General features: G+C 38.5%; 2 protein-coding genes across 4 annotated transcripts in view; one reads left to right on the top strand and one right to left on the bottom strand.

The window, feature by feature from the left end:
- Positions 1–9,864, top strand: part of WASHC4 (WASH complex subunit 4) — a 37,534-nt gene extending 27,670 nt beyond the window's left edge. Inside the window, exons 24-34 of one of the 3 annotated variants that reach the window (XM_084206812.1) lie at positions 345–449; positions 1,788–1,922; positions 2,637–2,745; positions 3,436–3,502; positions 4,227–4,313; positions 4,815–4,962; positions 5,118–5,214; positions 5,676–5,872; positions 6,841–6,940; positions 8,325–8,400; positions 9,765–9,864. In XM_084206812.1, coding sequence (XP_084062938.1) covers positions 345–449; positions 1,788–1,922; positions 2,637–2,745; positions 3,436–3,502; positions 4,227–4,313; positions 4,815–4,962; positions 5,118–5,214; positions 5,676–5,872; positions 6,841–6,940; positions 8,325–8,392 — 1,113 coding nt within the window. In that variant the 3' untranslated portion in view covers positions 8,393–8,400; positions 9,765–9,864. Of the gene's footprint in view, positions 1–344; positions 450–1,787; positions 1,923–2,636; positions 2,746–3,435; positions 3,503–4,226; positions 4,314–4,814; positions 4,963–5,117; positions 5,215–5,675; positions 5,873–6,840; positions 6,941–8,324; positions 8,659–9,130; positions 9,267–9,764 lie in introns of those variants that run through there. The other 2 variants (XM_084206811.1, XM_084206810.1) reach the window with 2 other exon arrangements.
- A 2,907-nt stretch (positions 9,865–12,771) lies between these two features.
- APPL2 (adaptor protein, phosphotyrosine interacting with PH domain and leucine zipper 2) overlaps positions 12,772–24,636 on the bottom strand; it is a 32,585-nt gene continuing 20,720 nt past the window's right edge. The window contains exons 8-21 of the mRNA XM_084206814.1: positions 24,339–24,485; positions 22,112–22,194; positions 18,966–19,124; positions 17,793–17,981; positions 17,436–17,478; positions 17,296–17,352; positions 17,093–17,181; positions 16,518–16,670; positions 16,342–16,394; positions 15,373–15,547; positions 14,666–14,702; positions 14,425–14,565; positions 13,688–13,735; positions 12,772–12,909 (exon numbers count right to left, since the gene is read on the bottom strand). Of these exons, the coding sequence (XP_084062940.1) occupies positions 12,781–12,909; positions 13,688–13,735; positions 14,425–14,565; positions 14,666–14,702; positions 15,373–15,547; positions 16,342–16,394; positions 16,518–16,670; positions 17,093–17,181; positions 17,296–17,352; positions 17,436–17,478; positions 17,793–17,981; positions 18,966–19,124; positions 22,112–22,194; positions 24,339–24,485 (1,503 nt within the window). The 3' untranslated portion in view covers positions 12,772–12,780. The remainder of the gene's footprint in view (positions 12,910–13,687; positions 13,736–14,424; positions 14,566–14,665; positions 14,703–15,372; positions 15,548–16,341; positions 16,395–16,517; positions 16,671–17,092; positions 17,182–17,295; positions 17,353–17,435; positions 17,479–17,792; positions 17,982–18,965; positions 19,125–22,111; positions 22,195–24,338; positions 24,486–24,636) is intronic.

Genomic DNA, 24,636 nt, shown 5'->3' with positions numbered 1-24,636 from the left:
CTTTTTTTAATAGCTTATAATTCAGTAGAGGAACTCATTGCTGTGGTATATGTGGGGTCAAAAGTGCAAACAGGTTCCAAAAGAGTTTAGACTACTTAATGCAGGATATAGTCTCAAATATGAGAGTCTTGAGTGCAACATCTGCCTTAGAATTGTTGAATCACTGCTGTGTAGAAATTGGAAGAATTTACTAGATAAAGTTCATTGTATCCATGCTGGATTTTCTTGGTTCTTTCCCTAATCACCAGTTATCAGCTGCTCTCAGGATATGGGCTATTTAGGTCAATAATTTATCACAGAACCAGTTTTGGGTCCTTAACTTTATTTTCCGTCCCTGCTCCCAGATCTTCATTGAAAGAACAAGTAATAACAAACACTTGAACACCATCAACATCCGACACATTGCTAACTCAATTCGAACTCATGGAACAGGAATCATGAACACAACAGTGAGTATCTTTTGCGCTGCTGCTGTTGGTTTATTTGTTTGTGATTTGTGCACAGAAAACCTCCTCCTTGCATCTCCTAATAGTTTATTTGGTTATGCAGTGACAATGTTCTGCATGAATTAATAAAACAAATGAGTTCTTGGATGTGGCACAAATCAATATCACAATGTTTTGAGAGTGTTATCATTTCCAGTTACCTAAATGTTAAGAAAGAGATCTAAAACCGCATCAAAGGAGAAATAAATGTTTTGGTTGGACTGTTCTGGACAGTATGCCCTGATTTTCTTCTTATTGACACTTAATAGAGAGATACTTTTGCTGCAGTTAAAGCAAATCTTGAAAAAATGCAATGTTGATTTTTTTAAGTTCTTCTTGTAATTGTTATGCTTAAGAAATACCAGCTTTTCAATTTGCAAAATAAAGCTACAGGCCTCTGATCACTTGTTGGAAAAATGAGTTCCTATTACAAAGCTTTTAATGATGTCTGAGGTGTAGGTGGCCATTTTAACCAGCCAAAGGTATTTGCCCCTTTGCAAGGTTAATGCAAAGAGGTGCATTAACCTTGTCTGCTACAGCAGGAATTTATCATTGGTATTCTCAAGTTTGGATACAGTGACAAAGGTGTTTTCAGGTCAGTGCTTTCCAGTCTGCTGCTTAAGTTCTACCTTGTTGCTGTTTCCTTTTTTCTATTCTTCTGGCTCTGTCAAAAAAGGAAAAAAAAAAAGGAATTTGCTGAAATATTGAACCCACTCTCAAGTCATTATTTCAGAAGTGGAAATTACTAAAAGTTGATGATTTTTTTCACTTTTCTTCTGAGAGTGGGACAGTGGGGACTGTCTCAAAAAATGCTGCTATACACATTATTCTTTGGTGATTTACTCACTTCTGATAGTGAGTTAAGTTGTTTTTGCAGGCATGAGAAGTATGGAGATGAGAAAGTACTTTAGAAAACTTTTTGAGGAAGTAAAAAAGTTGTGTCAGGAGGTCATGCAGATTCTACAGACTGAGGAAGTTGATAATGTCTGCCTGTTTCCACTTGATCTTTGTATAGTTTCCAAAGGACAGTTACAGGATATTCCAGATAAACTAATGGCTGTGTAGGGCAGGTGATCAATTGAAATACTGATCTTGTTCCTTGGTCCTTTCCTGAAAGAGAGTAGGCCTTCCAGGAGAATGTTTATTCATTTTTCCTTATTCTTTGAAAACAGTGAAATTAAAATGAGTTGAGAGCTTTCATTAGAAGTTACTCAGGCATGTGGTGAAAGCAGGGTGTTAAATGTCTTTGTTACTTTGTTAACTTTCTTCATTTGACTGGTTTTTTTTCTTTTTGCCTTCTAGGTAAATTTCACTTACCAGTTCTTGAGGAAAAAGTTTTACATTTTTAGCCAGTTCATGTATGATGAACATATCAAATCCAGACTTATCAAAGACATCAGATTCTTCAGGGAAGTCAAGGATCAAAATGATCACAAGGTATAGTAATTTTTGAAGGCTCAAGAGTAATTTTCTAAAATAAACACTACTTTCATGTGACCAAACCATAACGCTGCTATTATTTAAATGTGTATCCCCAGACAAAGGGACAGCTTTTCTTCTGGCAAAATGCAGTGTTACCCATGTCTGCATTCAGGAGGGCTTTGTTTTATTCTGTCTGCTATGCAAATATGGAATTGGCTAAAATCATTCTCTCAGTGGATTTGATGGAGTTGTAGTCTGTTGGAGGTTCTAAACTTCTTGTTCAACTCATGCATAACAGTTTTCAGTTTTGAATAATGAGCTTACTTGAATGGAATCCAAAATGATGTGGTCATGTAGCACTCTTTCCAGTATGTCAGGATTTGGGAATGAGGTTCTGGTTTTCCATCCTAGAAAATTGTCTTAAAAATGGGAGAGACAATGTATTTAGTAAAATAGACTGCTAGCTTCTTTACATGTCAAGTGCTTATTTGTTTTAGGAATACTGTCTTTTTCACAGTAAAACTATTTAACTTTTCAGCTTGCAGAAGTAGCTTAGTAAAATGACTCTTGGGAACTAATACAGACAAGCAGGTCTATAATTTTTAAAAAACAAAGCTGTAAATGTGACATAGAACTACATTTCAAATAGAATTTTATTGATGTAATGAAAAGTTGGTTTTTTTCTAAGGGTAGGTAGTTATTACAAATAATTTAAAATTTTTTTTCTAGTATCCCTTTGAAAGAGCAGATAAATTCAACCGTGGCATCAGAAAACTTGGAATAACTCCAGATGGCCAGAGCTATCTTGACCAATTCAGACAACTCATAAGTCAAATTGGTATGAAATGCTATCTAACATGTCATAAATGTTATTAAATGGAAGAGATCTTCATCACCTAGTAACTGACCTTTTAGCTGAGGCTAAAGCTAGATTTATTTCAGTCAGATGAAAAGTAGTTCACTTGTAGCCCATGCTAAGTACATGCTCTCACCTAATTACACAGAAATGGCCTTTACATGTCTTAATCTAAAATGCAGTTATAGCTTGCATAGATTCCTGTTCCCTTTTCAGTTCTTTTCTTTGTTATGGAACTGACTTTTACCCATGTTGAGTGTATTTCCTAGTAAAAACCTATTAGTGCATAGTTCATGTATTTCAAAAATGGGCTATATATCCAGCTGAAGTATCCTTGAGTGATGCACCATGTGACAATAATATTTTCAGCCACTGATGCTGTAAATGTGCAGAACTGATCTGAACTTAAAAGTGTTTAATGTGCCCAGTGGAGAGAGTTTGTACCAAAGTGAATAAAACCTTGCTTGGTGATGCATTTTTGTTTTATTTCTCTACAAAGACTTTTGATAGCAGGGTTCAGTTTAACTTCTATAACTTAGCTTTCCGAGCCAAGTTCTGTGCCAGAACTATACGGCAACTTTAATTTACATTTCAGAGCCTATAGGAGCTATGCAGAGTTTGTGTGTGTTTAAGTAATGATAAATTGCTTCCTTGTTTTTTCTTGTTTTTAAGGCAACGCTTTGGGTTATGTACGAATGATAAGATCTGGTGGGCTTCACTGCTGCAGTAGTGCCATTAGGTATATCTACAAATATTACAGTTTTCTCTTAGCTCCTTCTCTTCCCTTTGCTCTCTATTCTTGCTGATATTCCCTATGCCCTTACCTATTCCCCATCAATTTTTGAAAAGCTCCATTTATATGCTTTGATTTAAGTGTAATTATTGAAGACAGTGCTGGGATTCAGCACTCTACAGTCATGGACATAAATCACTAAAAATAAAACCATTTCTATGCAAAAACATAGCAAAAGAGTTAATAGAATGTAAACATTAGTAAGACATTCGTCAATAAGCCAGCAATTTGTGATGTCAAATAATTTCAAGGATCCATTAACGAAAAATAATACAGACCTTGAGGAACTTGGAAAACACATTCCTTTCATACATTTTTCTGTACAGATTTTGTTTATGTTTATGAAAGGTCATTAAAACATAGTAACTTTTACATAATAAAGAGTAGTTGGTTTTCTTGCAAATAGTAGCAAACATAGAGTTACCAAGAGTGTCCAGTGCTAGAGAGAGAAGATGATAGCCCAGTAAAAATAGAAGTACAACTAATGATGTGTCTGTGTTTAGAAATGAGGTTAATAATGCCTGGATGAGAATGTGTGACAGGTATGACATAATTTGAACTAAGTAGTTCAAGCCCAGAAGATTAAATTAAGTAAATTAAATAAATTAGGGTAGATACTTCAATGAACGCAGACAGTTGAGCATAATCCTAACAAACAGTAAATTTTCAGGTTTGTTCCTGATCTGGAGGATATTGTTAACTTTGAAGAGCTGGTGAAAGAAGAAGGACTCTCAGAAGAAACACAAAAAGCAGCAAGGTACACTAACATCATTTGGGGTCTGGGGCAGGGGTGGGATGAGAAAATTGTCATTTTATGTTTCTAAGTGCAGCTGTTAGTTATTTGTGTATGTATATGTTAAAAGTTCTGCTGCCATTATGCAAAAATATTTGTTTCAAAGCAAAGCAAATAGAAGCAGTTGTTTTGAAAATGTGAAGCAGCATTGATAGTAATAGACCTAGAACCTGATTTCGTGAAGAAATCCTTGTTCAAAAGCTAACAAGCTTTCCTCCCTGTGTGCCTGAGCTCTACTTTTAAAATTTTCAGGGTCTTAGATGCAAGTGTTCTTTTCATAGGCCTTTTTTTTGAGACAATGAAGTCAAAACCCGCTATTCAAAAGGGCTGTAGAGGGAGGGTGCTCTCCCAGATCCTGGATTGTGGACGTTGGCAAGGGGCAAAGAGAAGGTTGTTATCCCAAGAGGGTGGGTAAGCCAAGGGATTTTCAGCAGAAGCAGGTAACTCATTGCTCATCCCTTGCAGGCAGCTGGACTCTGTGCTCAGTGACCTGACCCGGAACTTTGCAGAGGGAACAGAGTACTTCAAAATGCTGGTGGATGTGTTTGCCCCCGAGTTCCGCAGCACCAAGAACATGCACCTGCGGAACTTCTACATCATTGTTCCACCCCTGGTGAGGGCATTGCACTGGGGCTTGCTTCAACAAGCTCTTGTCACATCAGGGCTGTGTTTAAGTGTTTTGTATTAGACTGTAGAAGCACGTATGACAGCGCTTTGTGACATTTGTGAGTTTCTTTGTGATTCCAAGACAGCCTTTCATTCTTTCAGACCCTCAATTTTGTGGAGCATTCAATCAGTTGTAAGGAGAAGTTGAATAAGAAGAACAAAAGTGGAGCAGCTTTCACTGATGATGGTTTTGCCATGGGTAAGTTTCAGCACTCTCACTAACTTTTGGGTAAGCCAACATAACGGACATTTGCTAGAAAAGTTTTGTTTATACTTTGTTCCCATAATTAAAAATCCCATAATTTTTTTGGATTTATCTTTGCTTCAGCACAGTGGATTTGAGGGCTACGGTTGTGTTCAGAATTTCCTAAACATGGAATAGGTTTGTATGGGAGCAGACAGTTTTAACATATATTGGTGCTTCCAAGCTTGTTGTTCTCATCCAGATGAGAAGAAATGCAAGTGTTTGGAGAAGTGATGTTTTTAAAACATTTAAGCTTGTTCTTTATTGTGATTTTTCCTGATAGATTAATTGTAAGTTAGTAACAATATAAATTATATTTGCATGGAATTATTAACTTAGGCTTATCCATTGAAGACATGCACAAAATGTTTAGCTAATTGTATGTTGACTTCAGTTCATGGTTTGTTAATGACTAGGTGTGGCTTACATTCTGAAGCTTTTGGATCAGTACCAGGAGTTTGATTCTCTGCACTGGTTCCAGTCTGTTAGAGAGAAGTACGTGAAGGAAATACGAGCAGTAGCTAAGCAACAGAATGTGCAGTCCACTAATCAAGATGAAAAACTACTACAGACTATGAACCTTACTCACAAGCGACTGGAAGTTTGTTTACAGGTACAGCACAGGCCTGGTTATGTGTTCTGGTAACGATTTCTGCTCTGTATTGGGTTCAGCACTTACTCATCACAAATCATGTAACTGTTCTGATGGAGCACATTGAGAGCAAAATCCTGAGCACTGACTACAGCAACAGTGCAAAAGGAGCATAAAGACTTGGTGTATGACCTGAAGGGAATATAATTGGTTTTTGTGATATTCGAAGACCTGTTTCATTGGAATCCTTTGTCCCATGGAATTTGAAATCTAATGCAACTAAACCGTAAGTGCTTAAATAGGAGAGAATATTTTTAATTAAACTTCTGATAACAAGGATTGCACATAACACTGTGAACCCTCAGAGCTGCCTGTGTGTTAATTCTGAGCTGCTAAATTGAATGGTGCATTAGCTATCAAATAGAGGAAAGGTGCATTTGAGTTTTGGAGCACAGCAGCTCAGGTTTCATCCGTGGTGTGGTGCTTTCTCTCTCTTGATTGGAGAAGCCTGTGGGACAAATCTGTCAATGGCTGTTTTTGCAGCCCATGATTACATTCTGTAAAGTCTTGTTGGAATAGATAAGGCCCTGTATGCCCTCATGGTTCCCAGGAGTGTGCACTGTTTGGTCCTCTGTTAAAAAAACACATCGCTGAACTTTGTTCAGACACTGATCAGGCTTGTGGTTGTTTAAACTATTGGCTGCATGGTTTTCCATGGGCAAGTTGCTCTGTTCTCACTGCTGCTACAATCCTCATTTTCAGCCTCAGTAGATCAGTGATGCTGCTTTGCTTAGGTTGCCCTTTAATGTAATTTGACATTTGCTTTGTAAAATGTGTGTGAATAAGGAATGAAAGGAAGAAGATTTTCAAGAGCATTTAAGTGATTTAGATACTGAAATCTAGGAGCCTAAGATGCTCATGAAAAATTCCATTGATATTTGTCTACATATTTGTGATACGCTGATGCTCCTCTTTATCTTTTCCCTTAGGAATTTGAACTCCTGTATTTCTCATTGAGTAGTGCAAGAATTTTTTTCAGAGCAGATAAAACTGCAGCAGAAGAAAGCCAGGAAAAGAAAGAAAAAGAAGGTGAGTGAATCCTATGTGTAACATTTTGGCTAATGATATTGTGTGCCTTAATAGAGGTTTTTTTTATAGCTGCTTTCTTGCTCATAGGTTGATTGAGTATTACAGAGAGAGGTTTATGTGGTCATGGGTGATTTAGACTCAGCAAGAACAGCTCAAGAAGTCCTTCTTTGGAACAGGTGAATTTCAAGCTGGACTTCTGGGGTGTGAGGAAAAAAAAAAGCAACACCACAGAAGACCCAACCGACAAAAAAAGCCTGGGATGGGGAGAATTGCATACTTGCAGTAATATTAAATTCAGTAACTTAAGCATCACACTTACCTCTTTGGGTACCAGTGTTGACAATGACAGCCTTAGGTGCTGTTAAATAAAGCGGTTTTCACCTGTTAAACTAGCTGCCTTTCAACTTACACAGCAGATGATGCAGTTACTATAGATAATCAGATGTTTGATATGCTTGTTCTCCCATTGAATTCTATATTCAAAGGGTAAGATTTAATTTGTGGTGTAGTTTCTTGACGAGGTAACACTGGTATTTTGCATTTCTATTCCCAGTTGTTTATTCTCCCTCATGAATTCTGAAAGATTCTCTTGGGAAAATTCTTTCCAAAGAAATGAGAATGCTCCTAAGGATTAAGATACAGAAATGCAGTTCGGTCACAAGTTACATAGAAACTCAGGGAACGGTAGTATATTAAAAACTGAATTAGTAAATAATTCTCCACTGTACTTATGACAAAGGCACAAGCGCCCTGTGAGATTATAGTCACTGGAGGAAAAGATTTGTTTTCTTCTGAACTAGAAAAACAGTTTGTAAAGAAAAATTCTTCTAGCATTAATTTATATTTGATCATATTCAGTGAAGTTGCTCAGATAAATATTCAGTGCAAGAAAAAAAACCAAACAAATTCAAAGAACTCCAGGCATTGTCGGAGGAATAAACATGTTGTTCTGGAGTTTGTAGGAGACCATTCTGGAGAACATCAGCTAATTATATTTTAGGTTAAATATTCTCTGTTGTGGTACCTGTTCAGTTCCCCAGGCAATGTGTTTTGCAGGGAGAAAAGCTGGAAATGCATACCAGGGTGGAAAGTTTTGAACACGGTAATAATATCTATGCCCTCTACCATGATCTTTGGACTTGGACTCTGAAAAAATATATATGTAATTTTTAGACAAGTACTGCTGATTGAAGAACCTTTCACCCCAAATATGAATTTCTTCCTAGGGCCTTGTGCTGCAAGGTCAGGCTGCATATGCTGACCATGAAATACTGCATGAGGTGTTCCTGTGACATCAGCATCATATATATATATGTGCTAGAACTTGAGGGGTTTTGTTTCAAATAGAGTGTTAAACATGATCCATGTCTTTTTTTCTTTGTAGAAGAATCTGGTAAAGCAAGCAATGGAGATCTTTCCAACTCTACACCTGCAGAGCCTGTTGTGAAATGACATGGCTGGTATGGGTGATGATTACTTACTCAAATAACTCATGTCCTTGTCTTCATCAGTAACACTCTGTAGGGGTTAAAGTTCTAGATTTGACTTACTTTCTCTGTTAAATCCAAGAGAAAATGTACAGTAGCATACTAGCATCCACTGGGGCTAGGTCTGTGTTTGTCTATGTTTCCTGTAGAAACTCCTATTTTTCAGGAGTTTGCATTATTTACAGCATTTTCTTTAGATTGAAAATAATTTAATAAAATGTTGACCTTGGAGGTAGTTATTTTAAAATACAGATGTGCAAATAAAAAAATCCATATTAATTTCTAGATGCATTCTTGCATCTCTATCATAGCTTTTTAAAAAACCCAAACTCATAGGCTGTTGGTCCAAGGTTTGAACTGGCATCTCTCAACCAGAAAAAAAAACTGAATCGATATTGGCTGTATCTGTTGTCCAAAAAATAATTGAGACATGTAATTGTGCAATCCTGTTGCATTTATTGCACAGATTACACTGTGGGTGTAACAGTGTATGTTGTGAATGTATGTTAAATCTGTTACACAAAATGGAAGTGCTTATTACTGTTTTATTCCAAACCCCCTTGTTATTACTATGAACAGTATTTGTACTGTGGGAAATTAGGATCCCATCAAACATTTATTTCCCCCTGTTTTGGCCCCTTATCAAAGAATGGGAAAACAAGAAATGTGAACGTAACAAATTACTTCTCATTTCATACTGAAGGTCTGATTTGCATCCACAGAAGTGAGGAAATCCAGAGCCAAGACAGAACCACAATCAGCTTTCTTTCATGACCAGACACTGTGATGAGTGTCTGTAACTATTAAGTGATCTTACAGTTCATGAACATGTTTGTGCCTAATTGCAAGTTTCAGCCTCAATTCTGTATTTCCTAGCCTTTGTAGGTCTGTTGAACTGTGTGTTGTTCATATAGTCTTACATGCCTGATTATTACCAATAATTGCACTGCAGGCTCAGAAGCTGCTGAACACTGTGAGAACTCTTATTTAATATCTGTCCATGCCTGCAAATAGAGGTTCTAGATTGTGCAATCACTCGGATTGCTAACTTAAGTAGCTAGACTTAACTTAAAACACCACCTTTATTAAAATATGCAGTGTGTTTTAATCTCCCAGAACATTAACACCCTTCTAGTTCTTACCAACCAGAATAAACTACTCCAGTCAGTCCAGCTGAGACAACTACCCTTGATGGGGGTTTTTTGGCACTCTTAAACTGTATTTTTAGACCAAACTTTCTTTAATGTTTGTTTTAATGGTTCAAATTGTTCCACCCACTCTTGGGTCATTGGTTCAAACAATTCCTGATGTACTTTTGATTCACCCTTTCCTGCCAGTCACTTCAACATTCAGACAGCAAGGATGAATGTTTTGTCGCAACTGGAAAGACCAGACTGATACGAACGTTCCGTTTGTTGGTTCTGAGAACATGACACGCAAGCTTTATGGACTGTTAAAATCAGCTGGGCTCATTAAAGTTTTTACTCTTAGTTCATTATAACTGCCCTTAAGAATGCTGCATTACTTGATTTATATTTTTGCTTTTTTACTTTGATACAGGGTTTTTTTTTAATTTGTGTACACTTTTTTTGACCAAACTGCACCCGCACTGAATGCTCAGTAGCATTGCTGAGATCAGCATTCTTGCTGATGCTTCCCATCCTGCTGCAGTTGCTGTGCACGTCCTTCCACATTGCCATCTCTGCTGAAGTCACCTAAGTTCGTGGAGTGGAATGGCCAAGTGCTGCATTTCCTTCTTCCACAGCAATGGCAGAATCACCCACAGATGGTGTCCCTTTCCCCAGGATGGCCTTGCTAGGGAGCTTGTGTGCAGTCAAGACACAGCCCACACTCTAGTCTGCACTTGTATTTTCCCTTCTCCATTTTCTTTTGGAAAGACATTATCTTGCTAAGGTAAGACTTTGCAGTTGGAACATAACGTGAACTGAGCACTGCCTTCATGTACAGTGGTTAACAAATTCATGTGGTTCTGGTGATGGAAATTCTAGAGGAAAGACATAGCCTATTTTTATAGATGCCTGTTTAATCTGGGAGAACTGAAAGTATATCTATGTGGCAAAAATGTACACATACACAAACATGTACAGTGATAATAGAGCTAATACAGGACTGTAGTTTGTATTTCCTTCTTTATCATGTAGCAGCATAGACATGCAAAAAGATTTTTCTCATCTGAAATCCAAGGTGGGTCCTGGGTTTGGATGTCATGTGACTGAGTTGCATTAAGTCCTTTTTTCCTCCCCACAAGGATATGGAAGAGGGGCAAAATTCATGCTGTGGTGCTACTACTCTTTCTTTTGCTTTTGGTCTCCTGTTGCAATTACAGGAACCAAATGGACCCTAACTGGTTGTCTGGAGAGGAGACAATGGAGCTAAAGAAAAAAATCCCCTAAACTAAACCAAACATGCTCACTCAGAAATTCCCAGGGGTGATAGAAATGATGATGAATTTTCTGCAGGGACATAAAATGTCTAGGGTTTTTTCCTTCAGGGCAGGGTTGGAACAGGCTAAAGGCCAGGCTCTCACCCCAGCAGATGGCAGCTGTCACCACTGCCCTCAGGTGTTCAGCCTTGTGCCAAGGCTGCTGGAAGTGTGGACACTCAGCTCCCTGTCAGCCCTGCCACCAAGGGTTTGCATGGCCCCAGCAGCTGCAAACTCCTGGTGCTGAAGGGCACATTCTGCAGGTCCTAATGCAGCCTGGAACCAGAAAAACATTTTGAGTTGCATCAGAAGTCCATCAACAGCTGTTTTCAGCTTCTCAGGTACAAAGGACCAAATGTAATACTTAATGTTTCCTAACTCATTGTACAAAAGGGTATTTTGTTACTCCAGTCTCTTTGGTTTGTGAGTAGAGAACATTGTGTATATAAAACTGTGTTAATAAATGCAATTTTGAAAACCTCATTCCCAGTGTTTTCAGTGACACCAGCTCAGTAGGTGTTAATTTTTTTAACAGGACAGCTTCAGCTTTTATTTAGGTAGACGTTTTTGTGTCAGTTACTAACAGTTTTCTTCCACAGTACTTATAAACATTCAATAACCAGTCAAGTTAGAGTTTTTCCATATCAAACACTTCCAATCTGGGATCTTTCAGATACTAATGCACAGATTCTGCTTATGGAAAATCTAGTTTCTTGGTAACTGAGAAGAGTTAAATTAAGTTTGAGGAATTTCAGCCATTTTTTCTAGGTACCTTATCTTGATTAATATAAACTATACTACAGATTACACCCCCCCCCCCACTAACAGCTTTTAGTTTGTTTATTTTGTTTGTTCTTCAAAAGTAATGTTGCTGATGTTTTCAGGATGGAAAAAATTTAAACTTATTAGCCAAATCTCTCTAGTGTCTAATCTCAGGTATGTACTATGAGACTTGTCAATACCTTGTAGACTTGTAATCTAACATTTTATTGCTCAGTTTCTTAAAAGCAAAGGTTGCTGATAGACTCAGCTGTTGCATGTCACCACAGTGTTAAAAATGCAAAGAATTCTTACTATAAAAGTACTTATTTGTCCTACTATTACCATCTCTGGCAAGAAACCTAACCATAGAAAAACTGCACACAGCTAACATGCCACATTTGTTGCCTACTTCTGAGGTTTGCATGCCAGTGGTATTTAGAATAATAAATCAAGGAGGTACAATCTGTCCATTAATTACGGAATGTGAGAGTGCAGTCCCCTGGAAGGTAAGAGTAGGCACTTATATTTGTTTTGTAAGCTTTTTCTAGATGCAATATAAAAATAGATTATATTAATAGGAAAAATTTAGTGTTTAACAAATTGTTTTGTAAATAGGCTAACACAAAAGGTAAGTCTTGTTACACATAAACTAGACTAAAAATAACTTCATCTGAAATAAAGTAGATAGTGCATTTTTAACCTTCATTCAGATGCACATAATCATGCAAACTATGAAAATTGACTATGGTAGGAAATTTGAGGCCCAATATTTGTCAGAAGAGCTGGCAGCTCACACAAATTTCAGTGGAACGAGAGGCTGCTGGCCCTGTGAATTTAAGAAATGCCATTAACCCTTGGTTGCTGACAGCTGTGCTCTCCCTGCCCACCAGCAACACTGGCCACCTGCTCAGGACTGTCAGCTCCCCAGACAGTTCCACCCTACACATTCACAAATGCTAAATGCCTCGAGTCCTGCTGTGCTTCTACTGCAAATCCAGAGGGGCCCTGCTGCAGAGACACCACAGCTTTCCAGCAGGAAAGGGCAGCTGGCCTCAGGTGTGCGCAGGTGACTGAAAACCAGAGATTCTTGCAAAAAGACTCCCTGCTTTTCTGCTCCCACACAGGCTGCAGGAAGTGACAGGAGCTGCTTAGGCTTCTGATTCCTCCCCTCCTTCAAGCATGGTTCCATCCTCTTCTGAGAAGTCATTCAGAAGCATGAACTTCCCATCATTTGTTAATGGCACAGACTTCATGAGCTGAGCTAATGCTTCTGGATCCTGAAGAAAAAGAATAGAGGTCAGCAAGCTGCAGCAGCCTTTGAGGAACTCACATTTCCCAGTACTTCTTGCTAAGCTTTTGCAACTTTGGCTTTTTTTGACAAGCTTTAGAATAAGGATTTGAAACATAAGTAATACCTTTTTGGGTAAGTAAACACTCAAGCACAGCCTGAGTATTAAATAAGAAAAAAAAGTAATTAATTTTGAGCCTTTATTTTGCTGTTCTTTAGTTACTGAAAAGCAAGGAGAAAAGTAACTGTCTCAAGAATTTATTATACATGTGCTTAGTGGTTGTGACTAAAAGGTCATTCCCCAACTGGTTCTGAAACCTTAGCAGCAAAAATATACAGCAAATAACATCACATCTATATAGATAAAATATATCTACAAGTGACAGGGTAATTCTGCCATTCATTTTAAGTGGAAAAACACTGATTTTCATGCCTAGGTGAGGAAAGAATTTAAGTTTCTAAAAGTGAAAGAGCAGTGTGTGTCATTTACACATTATCCAAAAGAGTATTTGGTTTTTTGAAAACTTTGCTCACAGCTTTCTTTCAGACATGAAGATTTGGATTTGTGTAATTTTGAATTTGGATTGGGGATGGCACATTACTGAGAAATCAAACAGTTTATTCTTGCTGTGTTAATGCCTGCAAAACTTTGTCCTTAGGAGGAGTAGCAGTTCATTTTTCTTATGCACACCAGAGGTACCTGGAAAGTGCAGATGAAAACCAGAACATGATGTATCATACAGATGTGGGGAATGAAACAAACTTACCTTCTTTGCGTCAATAATTTCTTTTCCCAAGCTAATGGCATAGCAAATCTACAAAGAAGAAATACATGTAAAGTTCCATTCAGTCTGGTTTGGCTTTTTGTTCCTTGATTAAGAGTAAACCACACAACTGTCAGTGCAGATGTAGTCTTAAAACCAGGCCTAAAAGCAGAGGTAGAATACCAATTTGCTATGCTAACAACTACTGGTAAAGAAAACTCTCTTGGGTTCAGCTTCAAAGCTCACAGGGGCTGGTAAATCTTTGTACTCAGCTTGGTCAGTTTTAGTCACCAGATTTTATTTTGACACTTGGGGAGCGCATGTAAGTGTTTGTAGTGACAGAAGTTCTCCATCCCACTCCTTATTTCTGTTGCAGCAGGCAGCAAACAGTCAATGGTGTAAGCACATACAGCTGCCTTGTCTGGGACAGCTTCACAGCTGTACAGGTCTCAACACAGCTGACATCCCTTTTGTTAGTGCTGCTGCTGGACAGCATTTTCCCATCTCTCTTAATGCTGGGATTAGCAATCCCATCCTTTCCTCCTTATACATGCTGCTGCATTATCTGTTCATTTGGTCCCTTTTAGATATAAGCCAGTAAAGGCTTGCATGTTAACGCATGTTTTCTTGGCCAGAAATTGAGCTGCTCTTGTTTCTATAGCACTGTTTCCCAGATGTGTCAGTCAAGAAGCCACAGACCTATTTTCTAAATAAAGAATTTTATTAAATTTTACACAAACCTTTTCCCCTTCTGTGTTGCTCTCAAAAACATAAGCACTCATGGATTCTTCTCCCAGAGTCTCACTGAGGTGGATCACAAAGCCAATCAGTCTCCTGTTCTCCTGATGGGCAGCAAACTGTGTCACAGTGGTGAGTTCAAACTGGAAAAGTAAAATAAATAATTTATTTGTTTTAACTAGCTCAAGGTAGCCAGTTAGCTCAGGTTCATCTGTCACTGCTGTGACAGCAAAAGTTACTTACGCTTGCTCGTGTAACTTGGGTTTGAGGATCTATTAACCTGAAATTATATGTAGGGAAAAAAAGAAGAAATTTATTTTAGAGTGATTCCCGGTAATTTCAAGGGCCTTTATAATAGAAAAGCAGTAACTCCAGCAGTTTTCCAGATGAGGAAACATATGCACAGAATCAGATGCTTTAGCTTTGACTGGCAAGGTTCGAATCTAAGCCTTGACTCTCAGCTGCCTGACAGGTACAGGTCAGAGCACCTTTCTGAGTCATTGGGAAAGGATCCTGAGTGCCTGAACTAACACTAAATGCAGAGGGACATAAACACACCCCACCTAAAGGGAAAGTCTGACATCAGCATATTCTACAGTGACAGTACTGTCAAAGGACATTGTTAGGAAAGAGATTTTGCTTTTTTTTTTTTTTTTTTTTTTTTTTTTTTTTTTTTTTTTTTTTTTTTTGTGTATCTTTGCAGGGTCTTATAACCCCACTATAAGATTGTCCCTTAGATTTTGGTAGGACATTCTTACAACTTGGTCTGGCAGATCATTTCTAGGTACCACAGAATAAGAAAAGAGGCATTTCTTTCTAGGTAAAGTGACTCTTGGGATCTTGCTTCCTCAAAGGTTGTGTGTCTTAGAAAAACAAAGCCAACAATACATAATAAATCACAAATCGTATGAAGAGAACAAAACATTGACAAGTTAAGGCTTTTACAGTACCTCAGGTTCTTGCTGGTGACCATGAGGTGGGATTCAGTCATGCGGAAGATGTTGTGAATGGCCCGAGCAGCCAGAACTTGTCTCATGGCTTCATAAATCACCTCGCACGTCTCATCGGACTGAACAGCCATGGACCCTAAAAACCGAACCACGAACATCTGCTGCAGCAGAGAATCTGCAAGAGAAAAGCCACGACTTCCTTCACTGTGCTGTTTCAATTTTCCAGTAGTTCAAAGTATCAATGGAATTATTTTATTAACTTTGGAAATTCAACAGTAAGCCTGTGGTTGGTGGCCATCAGGAGTGGTGGCTTTCTGCCACGAGTCACACAGTGCCTTGACCCAGTTTCAAACTGTGAACAGGCAGCAGTGTGGAGATGGGGAAGGAAGTTACTGCAGTTGCCTGGAAGCTTTAAAAGTGTGACTGGTCCTTTATGCTTCATTTGATCAGCTAGTAAAATTCCCTTGTCTACTTTGCTATTGGGTGCACATAAACTGTGATGAATTTATGACTGGACATAAGCCTTGGCTTCCACTAAGCCTTGTACATTCTTCCCTTTCTTCTATGTCCTTCTCATCTTCCATGCAGCTGGGTTCAGTGAGGTTTTCACCAAACCCTTGCTTCTTGACTGTCACTAGAAGATTCAATGACAACTAAGCAGCCATTATGCAGCAAAGCCATCATGTGATCAGGCTCCCTTTATGGCTGGTGCTGAGCAAGGGAAAGCAGGGTGAATATTCAGAGCAGTAGGTACTGCTTTGGTTCTGAGAGCAGTTTTCTGATAGGGCATGGGTTCCAGGCACAGGGGAAGAGGAGAACAGCCAGGGCCAAGCCCTACTTAAGCTAGTACAGGAAGGTCACTTTACTGTGGATCTGTTACATCTGCTCCACAGTGTCAGGTACTTTTCTTAAAAGACACTGGGTAGCTAAAATCATGACTGATTTTATCTGGATGAAAGAAGCTCTGACCTTCCTCCTCATCTTTGCTGCTGTCTTCGGATTCCCCAAATGGGTTTGCACGCCTGTGAAATAAGAATTAAAACTTGAATTACAGATTCTGGTCATCAGCACTAACAGATGCTGCAATACTTCATCTCGCCTGAAATCACACTGTTACAGTGATGGATCACTGTCTCTGGCCATACCTGCCACCTCTGTTCTGGTCGAGAAATTCCATAGCAGGCAGTACGATATCAAATTGAATTGGTGTTCCAGGAGCAATGAGTTGTGCAGAGTCTTGAATGCCAGCTGATCCACTGGGAATTATTTTGTCATTTTCCATATTCTTTACAGTCTGGCTGAAGTGCAAATGTAAAAAAAAATCATGTTTCATCCTACCTTTGCTCTGGAAGACAGACAAGATTATTCAAAAATCCAAACCAGGACTGAACCACTATGCAGACACGTAAGGTATTCTTCTATTTACCTGTTACTGAGGACTCTAATAAAATCTTTTTTTTAATCTAGCATTATTTAGGACAAAAATAAATATTGGTATATTAAACCAGAATACAGATGAACTCTGAGCATGGGCTGACTTTCAGCCATAGGTGGCCATTTGTCTCCCTGCCCTGTCCATATTCACAGCTGCATTACCAGCAGAGACCTGCACTTGTGTCTGCACTTCTCAGTGACAACCCCAACATCTTTTTAAGACTCCTCAGCCCCAGGCTCAATACAACTGCACATGGTCCCTGCTCCGTGCAAGGGAGAACGTTACCTGGGGTGCTGAACTTCGTGTTTTTTTCCCAAGCTGGTAATGGGAGTCACTGCTTGCAGGGCTGTCTGATTTAATTTGATTGCAGCTGCCTATGAAAACAAGACAGAACAGCTCTTTTAGACACACAGCTTACCTTACCATGTTGAAGAATAACAGGAGAGCAAGTTGAAGGAACAGACTGAAAGATCAAAACAAGCTCCCACCTCTGGATTGTCAGTGAGATAGATCTGTCTGGAGATGTTGTTGATAGCACATATCCACTGGGGAAGGAAGGGAAAAATGAAATTGAAGTCTTCAAGCTCACTTGTATGCAAGAATAGTGACATTAACAAAATATTTTTACCTCCTCGTATTCTTTCTTGCTTTCTGCTTGAAGGGTTATACCCCTAAAATAGAAACACAGTGTATAAGTGCTAACAGCAGACACCAGGACTGTCTGACTGCAGTGCTTACAGTAATATCACCAAGCTTTACATCTATTAACTACCAACGGAACAAGAATCATGAATAAGCTACGGCTAGAAGACACCACGTGTCCCATTCACTTGTGGGGGAGGACTGGAAGGAATATGCTTTTAATTTGGAAACACCCTTCTGGAAACCCAGAAAAGCTTACTACTACACCAAGCAAGTTTTACAGGAAAGAGCATCTGAAGGGGTAGGTGTGACTGCCTGTCCTCAAACAAAACCTGTTTCATACGCTTTGCCTGTAGGAGTAGTGATCTGAAAGCAGTATCTTCTGTCTTCACAGTCCACAGCCATAACAGAGCAGTTATCCAGGTCCTGAATCAAGCCTCCAGCTACTGCTCCCCTTGGCTGACACATCAAGTTGCCACCTTGAGTGAAGAAATAGAGTCTTTCCCAAGTTGTAGTCACCAGACCTGTTTTACTGATGAGAAGATGCAGTGATAAAGACTCATTACTGTTTAGAAGTAACAGGTATGAAACTGCAAACATATCCTGATGCTAATCAGAACTTCAAGTTCATCCTGGCATTTTTTTTAATGGTCTCTTTTAAGAGGAAAAAGCAGCACCTGTTCCTAGCAGAATCTAATCCATAATGAAAGCTGAAAAATTAATTCCAAACATCCAAGTTAAAAATTTTATCTTCCAGCTAAGGAATTAAAGAGTATTGAGTAACTGACATGAAATACTATGAGCAGTTTCAGCACAAAGAATCATAATATAAAAAAGTATCTACTGCAGTACTATTTCAGAGTCCACCTCTTGCTTAGCCATAGTCCTATTATAGTGTAATCCAGCTTTTGGAATACAAAGAGAAATTAGTAGATGAACACTCACAAAGAAAAAAATTACTAGATAAACAAAATAATAAACTGATATTTAATCAATCACATAAATAGGGTTATTATATGCCACTAACTTCTGTGGAAGTTTATGGAAAATTTTATATGTAAAATCTGCAGAGGTAATTCTACATACGATACACATTCAAAGTTACAAACTTGCATTGTCCACACAGCTTTTATTCATAAAGTAAAAGAGGTCATTTATGAAAACACATGTTAACTACAAAATATAGCTGCTTCTGTAAACAACATGTCTCCTTTAAGATCTGGGAACAATCTGAACCCGGCAAATTTTTAGCCACCTGAATGCAGGAATTTTTTGCTGTAGGTATATTCAATCAGAAGCAAAATTCTGTTTTCAGAAAAATAGTCTCAAATGCCTCTAATTTGGTGAAAGCTTCAAAAATACATTTCCAAAGATGACAGAGGTACTCAGAAGATGAAAAGCAGAGCTACCAAACTGATTTAGGACTGTCAAATATCAATACCTGAAGAGTTCTTATGACCCTCCCCCAAAAAATGTAGCCACTAAACAAATCAGCAGATAACAACAATCTTCTTACTTTCTAAGATTAAGGTAGCCAGCCTTCTGGATGAGATTTCTATTGATGGCAGGTGAAATTACATCAGAATCTGGGGTGTAAACAGATTCATTAACTGCAATTAAGTCCTGCTGGGATATTCTCATTTTTTCAGCTTCAGCATCCAGCTCTCCTTGTATGCTGGAAAAAAAAAAACAACCCAACAACACAAAAAGAAACCCAAGCCATCATTAGCCATTTATACCAAGAAACAGGTAACATCTGTAAGCCAAAATGAACAAAAATACCATCTGAGATTACCTTGGAGGGTAGTGCAAAAATGAAATTTATTTTTCAAATAGACTTTATAGGAAATACTGTTTTGTGATACTGAAATGATCACATGAGAAATGTTGAGACGTATTGAAAAAAAAGAGTTAAGTTCATTTTTTGAGAGACAGCTTCTAAAAGTAGTGCTTCTATAAATTTACACTGCTGAACACCTACTGACACTACCCTACTATAATGGCATAGTTCAAAGCAGGCTGTACTAGAGGATCTCTTGGCTTTCTCAGAACTGTCTTATAGGAACGTGCCCTCTGTTGATGGAGTGACAAAACTATCCTTTGTCTCCTTAAAAAGGAAAGAAGCCCAGAAGTTTCTCTCTTGGATTAGGTGAAAAGGCATCTCATAGGCTTAGGGGACTTCACCTCAAACTTAAGGATAGCTAATTGCACAGAAGCCAAAAAGTCCCACTGGGGCAATTTACTAGAAAAAGAAGAGAGCAAAGAAACTAATTGCTTTTGTAAGGTGTTTTACCAAGAGCAAGAACCTCTTGCACTTGGCTCGGTTTTTCCCTGTTTGTTATTTTGCCTTTTATTAAACTTTTTTGTTTCCAACAGTGCAACAGAAGCCATCCTGCTGATTTTATGCCTCCAAAAGTAGCTGAGCTATCTTAAGTGAGTAATAGATCTCCAAGAACTTATGAGACCTGGCTCAAAAAGGCTACTGTTACTCTGTCTAATGCCTCCAAGGCTGTAACACACAGGAATTCCTGCCTTAACACTACCTATTAACTGGTCATGGATTTTCATTAATTCAGAACAATACAGTAACAAAACCTATAGCCCAAGTCTCACTTTAGCTTTAATTCTTTGTTTATAATACTGTGTTCTGCTTTGGTGTGATGAAAACATCAGATCTGAATTAAATTAGACCATATTTTGCAAGCTAATGCCTTTTCACTCCATCAGTGAATGTCAGAATAAGAATTATTTAAATTCCATTTTTAAATACAATGGAACTATGCTGTCAGTTTCTACCTCAGTGTTATTTCAATCAATCTTTTGATCTGTCATTTTTGTTGCACCACAAAATGCTTTGTACAAAACGTCCCTGGCACCTTCATGGTTTCTGAGGCTATATTCTTTCTAAGATGTGCTTCTCCCATCTCCAAGGTGGGAAGAAAAGTGCTGACAATTCTGAAGTTCTATGCATTTGTGGCAATTAGGCCAAGTGGTCACTGAGAATGTGTTAGTGTTAGTGTAGATATCTCCTGTGTTTTTACACCATTGGCAATATTCACTGTATAAATGAAAATTCTTTTAAATACCACTGAAATTCTGTAGCTGCACAAGGGGTCACATCAGTTTGTTGTTCCAAACGAACAAATATGACAAGTGAAAAGCTCTTATCTTGACTAGCAAGCAGATCTAACTCACTGAGGCCTTGTGATCCCCAGCACTAAGGAAGGAGAGGACTGGGCAGCACAGTTTTCTGTGGCTGTGCAAACTGAAGTCATGAAACCCCGTCCTGTGTCAGTAATTCTGTGCCATTCAGAATTTTACAAGCTTCTCTTGGTTTTTCCACAGACATCACACTCCTTTACTAGTTACATTTGAGTTGTACTTTGAAATTTTACTGTGTGATAGACTTTAAACATAAAAACCTGACTTGGCAAAATTAACTGAGCAGCCTATTTTTGTTTCCATTTACTACTGTACACTGTCTGGAACTCAAATTCATCTGACTGTGGAAAACAAGGGCACATTCTATGGTGAGGATCCAAGGGCAGGATCCTCCCTGTGCCTGTAAGACACAAGTAAGATGCTCTAGACTTTTCAAACAAAAGTCAATTTCAATGGCATTTAAAATCTGTCCTCCACTCTGTACAAATGCTGTGTCAACTGGGTAGAGGGATTTATTTCACAAGTGAGTGTGCAAAGATATGCAATTATAAAAGTACAAGAAGTAAAGAATCATTTAGTGAAATAATCTACCGTACAGAGCACTTGTTTGTAGCATGGTTCTCAAATTAACGAGTATGCATTATTTAAAGTGCCACCAGAGTGAGATTAAGTAATGATTTGACTACAGCTTGGTATGAAAGGAATGAAGGATTAAAGTCAAGGACTCAGTTGGGACTATATTATCTTTATGGTCCATTCCAACCCCTTAATACTTTATCATTCTATGAATAATATTCTCTCTATTATGATTACATTTCAAGTGTAAAGTTTACATTTACAGGGACTTAACAATAAACAAACGCTTCACTACAAGTAGAAGATGTGGAGGGAGGTGTAAGAAAAATAATCACAAAATTAGGAGTACAAAAGCAGTTTACTGAAATTTAAAACTTAGTCAAAGTAGGTTGAACTCACTGGACTAATGCAGCCTACACTGGATGCAATGAATATGTTCCCTAGGGTGAGAAGTTTTGTTTGCCTTGTGTAATTACACCATCAAACACTTTAGGCCCTAAATTTGAGAGGTTAATGGGTTATTGTTGCTGTATTATTACAGAACACCCGTAAATATAAATACCTATAATTCAGAGAGCACCTTAAATCATTATATTAATACTGTTAACCTGTTTCTAGCCCAAATTCCATGCTTTTCTGTTCGTGAAGAGACACAGGGATGTAAGAAAGCATGCGAACACTTTACAGTACATAGTTTCTGACTATACTGTAAAAATAATCTCTTTAGTGTACATTTTCTTTTCCAGGTACAAACATTTCCTTTCTACCTGTTACTTCAACAAAACATAACCAACAATGCCAGGTAAGCATGAAAGGAATCCCATTGGAAAGAAAAAGAGGCACTCTCTTGTATGTGCTGAAGGTTAGAGCACTACAGCTCAGACTCCAATAGAATGACAAAAGCAAACAAAAGCACTAGGTTACCTCTGAACCATGTCTGAAACAGATGACAAAAAGCTGTCCATCCTTTTGGAAAACATCTCTGCTCCTTTCTTAAAGAAGTTGATCTGAAAAATACCAAGAAAAAGGGCACTGAAGGTTCTCTTGGCTTTGGCAGACAAGGAGCAGATTGTGGGAGTGTTAACAGTGCTTCCATTATGACTGAACTTTTGGTGGGCGATCAAACACATGGGCAAAACAGCTGCGTTGCCTTTCTTGCTACTTCCCACTTTTGCAACTCTACACCCCTTCACACACAGATAAGCTGCTGGCTGCTGACAGGTATATTTCCAAAGAACTTGCTCAATGACTCAAATAAGAGAACAGGTAGCTTCTCCCACACTAACACTGGGCAGGGCTGAGGCTTGCGGTGTTAGGAACTGCTGTGTGCAATGCTGCCCTAACAAAGGGAATGGGACACCAATCATCCATTAGATTCAGCAGTCCAACCTGAACTACCAACTCCACAATGTGCTGTAGCAAAGTCAGCCTGGAAAGTGTAGCTGCGCTTGCAGAAGCCTCCAGGGCAATTGGTTGTATCAACTACTGTTTTACCATGGGTTTTGTTCTACTGAAGGAGCTAAAAAAAAAGCTACTAGGGCCAAAGTGCACATTATGTGACAGAAGATTAATTCTCTTAGCTGGTATGGCTCAGCAGGCACACAATAAAGCAAAGCTCTTGGTGTAGACTTGACCTTGTATTATCTGCTACAGGTCACAGCCATCATTAGAGCGTACTGGCAACTGCATGAAACATGAATACAGATAGAATGTGTGTGCAATTAATTAGGATGAATACATAAAAACCAGTGATCTACTCTGTGAAGAGATGTAAACGCAAATTCTTGGATGTTATGCAATTTATTAGCTATTTCATCCACTTTTACTTGTGATTTCACTCTCTTTCTCTAACCTTGGGACCTAGGATTCCCAAGATTCAGATTTCTGCAACCATGTTATAGACCACAGCCTCCCTTTACAAAGGAGAAGAAGAATGGCCTCCTAAAGAATGATTCACCTATTCTATTTCTGAAGCCTGCTTCAAGAGGAAAGAGCTCTAAATTCCACTGATGATAAATGCTGATGCCAGTTTTCAGTCAAATGAACCCTCTATTAGCCACTGCTTCTTCCAAAATTTCCATCTGACCTACTCATTTGTTCAAATATATAACTGGAGACACATGTTTGAGTAATTAATTAAGAAAATACATATTTGTACTGAAAGGCAGTTCACAATATTTAAGCATCAACTGGCTTCTGGTTATTCAGTCATTCCCATGACAACCTGAGACTTCCCTGTATAAAGCACTGAGATAAAGCAGTTTTGCCAGATGAAGTATGGGGAAAGAAAGTTCTGTTTGGTTTCCAGTAAAGGAAATCAATGCAGTTCTTTTACTTAGGATAATTACCAGCAGAGAAGCTGGTGAACTCCCGTGGTGGGGAAAGTGACTGAATCCTCATTTACTACCTATTTTAAATGAGGCACATGGGCTGCAAAAGACAGGATGATGTAGATGATGATGAGCCACACTACAATCTCAAACAGAGCATCACATCAATTTTCCCTCTTTTCATAGCCCAGTTCTCATTTTCCAAACACTTTCTTTCATCAGAATCCAAAGACCCTTAAAATGGGTAATAGTAAGAATCAAGTGCTGTGATAATACTGGTTTGTTGATCCCCTGATATTCTGGCAGGTCAGACTGTCAGACTTGAGAAATGCTCTATCAAATTGCTGTTAGAATAAAAATTAGAAAAAGGATTTTCCAGCCTTATGCTCAATCCTCTCTACTGTTCTGTCCTTCCAGCTCTCCAGAGCATGCTCTGTTCCTCATCATGCACACTCCTCATTAGTATGCTGAATATTATGTGCCAGGAAGGGAACTGCTACATAGGAGAGTTTGTGCAGACTGAGTAAACAGTGGAAGTAAATGCTACTGTATTTAGCTCAGCTGTGAAAAAACTAACCCCAGGCTGATTTTACATAGAAGTGTATTGGATTTTCTTTTCATTAGTGTCTTTCCTGAATATCTAAACATTCAACTATCAGCCACAAACAGAATCTGTTGTTAGAATCTAGGCAAGCTGAATGCAAATTGTTTCCCCACCACCCTCAATGCAATCTGTCAGGTCTCAAAATAAATTGAGAACTACAATGTTTTACCTTTCCCAGGAACATGTCTAAGGGATACAGACACTTTACTGTCAATACCTGTCCTCGTGTATATCCCAGCATAGGTTCCATCATAGCCACTCTCTTCCTGTACTGCAGAGCATTCAGGGCACAGTAATATTGCAAGGATGAAAGGTGCTGCTTTCTTCTTGCATTTGCCACTTCTTTTGCCACTTCTGCCTTAAGCTGAACAAAAAATGATAAAGAGGTTGACGGAGTGTTACTGTGTACACGGATGTATTTACTGATCATCTTCAAGTTATTTTTAAGTTATTGTCTTTACAGAACTTCTCCAGGTTAAAATGAAGAATGAAAAACAAAGAAAGCAAATCAAAAA

Source organism: Fringilla coelebs (assembly GCF_963513975.1).
Source record: "Fringilla coelebs genome assembly, chromosome: 5".
Classification (NCBI taxonomy): domain Eukaryota; kingdom Metazoa; phylum Chordata; class Aves; order Passeriformes; family Fringillidae; genus Fringilla; species Fringilla coelebs.
Note: the sequence above shows the minus strand (reverse complement) of the source record. Positions and strands in the feature narration are given on the sequence as shown.